The sequence below is a fragment of the Scylla paramamosain genome, chromosome 49 (assembly GCF_035594125.1).
Source record: "Scylla paramamosain isolate STU-SP2022 chromosome 49, ASM3559412v1, whole genome shotgun sequence".
Lineage (NCBI taxonomy): Eukaryota > Metazoa > Arthropoda > Malacostraca > Decapoda > Portunidae > Scylla > Scylla paramamosain.
The window spans coordinates 870,001-872,500 of NC_087199.1; the positions used below are offsets into that span (position 1 = coordinate 870,001).

A 2,500-nucleotide genomic window follows, 5' to 3' on the forward strand; every position below is an offset into this window, starting at 1 on the left:
AAACAAATCGAAAATAAGAGAGAAAAAAATTGAAACTGAAAAAAAGAAGGAAATTTTCACGTGAGCAAAAATTTCGAAAAAAAAGAGAAAAAATGAAAATAAATAAATAAATAAAAAAATAGAAAAAATGACCAACTTTTTCATGTGAACGAACTGAAAACAACAACAAGAATGTAAACAAACGAAATTAAAAGAACAATATTGACATTTTGGCGTCAGCAACTTAAAAAAATAACTGTAAACAACAAGAAGAATGTAAACAAACGAAATTAAAAGAACAATATTGACATTTTGACGTCAGCAACTTAAAAAAATAACTGTAAACAACAACAAGAATGTAAACAAACGAAATTAAAAGAACAGTATTGATATTTTGACGTCAGCAACTTAAACAATTATGCAAAAATGTAAACAAGACTGGAAATTAAGTAAAAAAGTGTAAATTTTCACTTAAACTGGAAACAAGCTAAAAAGAAAAAAAAAGACGAAGATTAATGAAAACAAGGGATATTTTGACGTGAAAACAAGTGAAAAAACGAAAAATTAAGAAAACAGTAAACATTCTGACGTAAACAAACTGAAAACAAGTGAAAAAACGAAAAATTAAGAAAACAGTAAACATTCTGACGTAAACAAACTGAAAACAAGTGAAAGAAAACGAAAAATTAAGAAAAAACTATAAATTTTGACGTAAACTGAAAACAAATGAAAGAAAACGAAAAATTAAGAAAAAAACTATAAATTTTGACGTAAACAAACTGAAAACAAGTGAAAGAAAACGAAAAATTAAGAAAAAACTATAAATTTTGACGTAAACTGAAAACAAATGAAAGAAAACGAAAAAATTAAGAAAAAAAACTATAAATTTTGACGTAAACAAACTGAAAACAAGTGAAAGAAAACGAAAAATTAGGAAAACACTAAAAAAATTGACAAAAACTGAAAACGACTGGGAAAAAAATATAAACAGAAATTAATTAGAGAAAAAAGTTGATATTTTAACGTAAACAAGGCGAAAAATTGTAAACAAACGAAAATAAACAAGAAAACATTGAAGTGGACGTGAAGAACTGAACGAGAGAGAGAGAGAGAGAGAGAGAGAGAGAGAGAGAGAGAGAGAGAGAGAGAGAGAGAGAGAGTTGAAGTCTCCATCATCTTCATTTTCTCTAACATGAAGGAATATCAGGAGGTAAGAGAGAGAGAGAGAGAGAGAGAGAGAGAGAGAGAGAGAGAGAGAGAGAGAGAGAGAGAGAGAGAGAGAGAGAGAGAGAGAGAGTTGTTTTATAATCAAACTTTTCTTTTTCTTCTTCTTCTTCTTCTTCCTGCACTACCTCCTCCTCCTCCTCCTCCTCCTCCTCTTCTTCTTCTTCTTTTTCTTCTTCTTCTCCTCCTCCTCCTTTATTCTTTGTTTTCTGTACGTAAATCACCCGAGAGAGAGAGAGAGAGAGAGAGAGAGAGAGAGAGAGAGAGAGAGAGAGAGAGAGAGAGAGAGAGAGAGAGAGAGAGAGAGAGAGAGAGAGAGAGAGAGAGAGAGAGAGAGAGAGATTTTCCTTAATTTTCTAAAAAGGATGTCGAGCCTCTCTCTCTCTCTCTCTCTCTCTCTCTCTCTCTCTCTCTCTCTCTCTCTCTCTCTCTCTCTCTCTCACCCTACCCCCCACTAATGGCAGCCACCCCCACCTACCCCCCATCCCCCTCCCCCTGTCACTCGTGCCCCTCCCCTCCTGCCCCGCCTCAGCCCTCCCCGTCTCCCCAGGTGTGGCTGGACCTGGAGTCAGTGCTGCTGGCGGACGACCTCCACGACTACCCCCCCCACCACCCCCGCCCCCCCGCAGCCCCCCCGCAGCCCACAGCCACCGCCCCCCACGGCTTCTTCCTGGAGGCGGGGGAGGGGGCCCGCTCACTGTCTTGGGGGGCGAGGCGGACCCACCCCACCACCTCCTGCCCCCCCTGCCCCCCGCCGCCCCCCGAGGCTGCCCCGGGGTGCCCACTGCCCGGGGTGCCCCCTCCTGGGCCGCTGCCCCCCACGCCGCCCCACCACGACCCCCTGTACGCCTCCCCGCCCCAGCATTACGAGCCTCCCGCCTGCAGGCTGGGGGGCGGGGTGGTCTCAAGCGCGGGTACCCTGAGGGCGCGGCGCCCCCAGCTAAGATGGCCTGCGTGGCGGGCTACAGGAGAGGCGACGCCTGCCCCGCCCCCGCCCCGCCGCCACCCCTGCAGTACATGGGCGTCCCCCACGCCGGGGCCTACCAGCCCCCACACCCCATGCACGCCCCCCACCAGTACCCGCTGCCCCCCACGCCGCCGCAGTACCCGGGGGCGCCGCACCCACAGCCGCCGCAGGAATACACCGCAGCCTGGCCGCCCCCCGCCCCGCCCTTCCCGCAGTATCCCGTGTGTGTGGAGGCGGGGGCGCAGGCCGCTGCAGGCGGTGGCCCCGGCATGCTGTGTGGGGCGCCGCTCCCCGTGGCGAGCGGCAGCGGCGCCAGTGGCGGGGCAGCAG

The 2,500-nt window shown here is 47.4% G+C and overlaps 1 protein-coding gene across 2 annotated transcripts in view; it reads left to right on the forward strand.

Annotated features, from left to right (window-relative positions):
* Positions 1-2,500, forward strand: part of LOC135095520 (Krueppel-like factor 2) — a 3,435-nt gene that overhangs the window by 251 nt on the left and 684 nt on the right. For both annotated transcript variants that reach the window (XM_063996390.1, XM_063996391.1), the window contains 2 exons: positions 1-1,189; positions 1,754-2,500. The exon at positions 1-1,189 is cut by the window's left edge; the exon at positions 1,754-2,500 is cut by the window's right edge and continues 684 nt beyond it. In XM_063996390.1, the coding sequence (XP_063852460.1) occupies positions 2,149-2,500 (352 nt within the window). In that variant the 5' untranslated portion in view covers positions 1-1,189; positions 1,754-2,148. The remainder of the gene's footprint in view (positions 1,190-1,753) is intronic.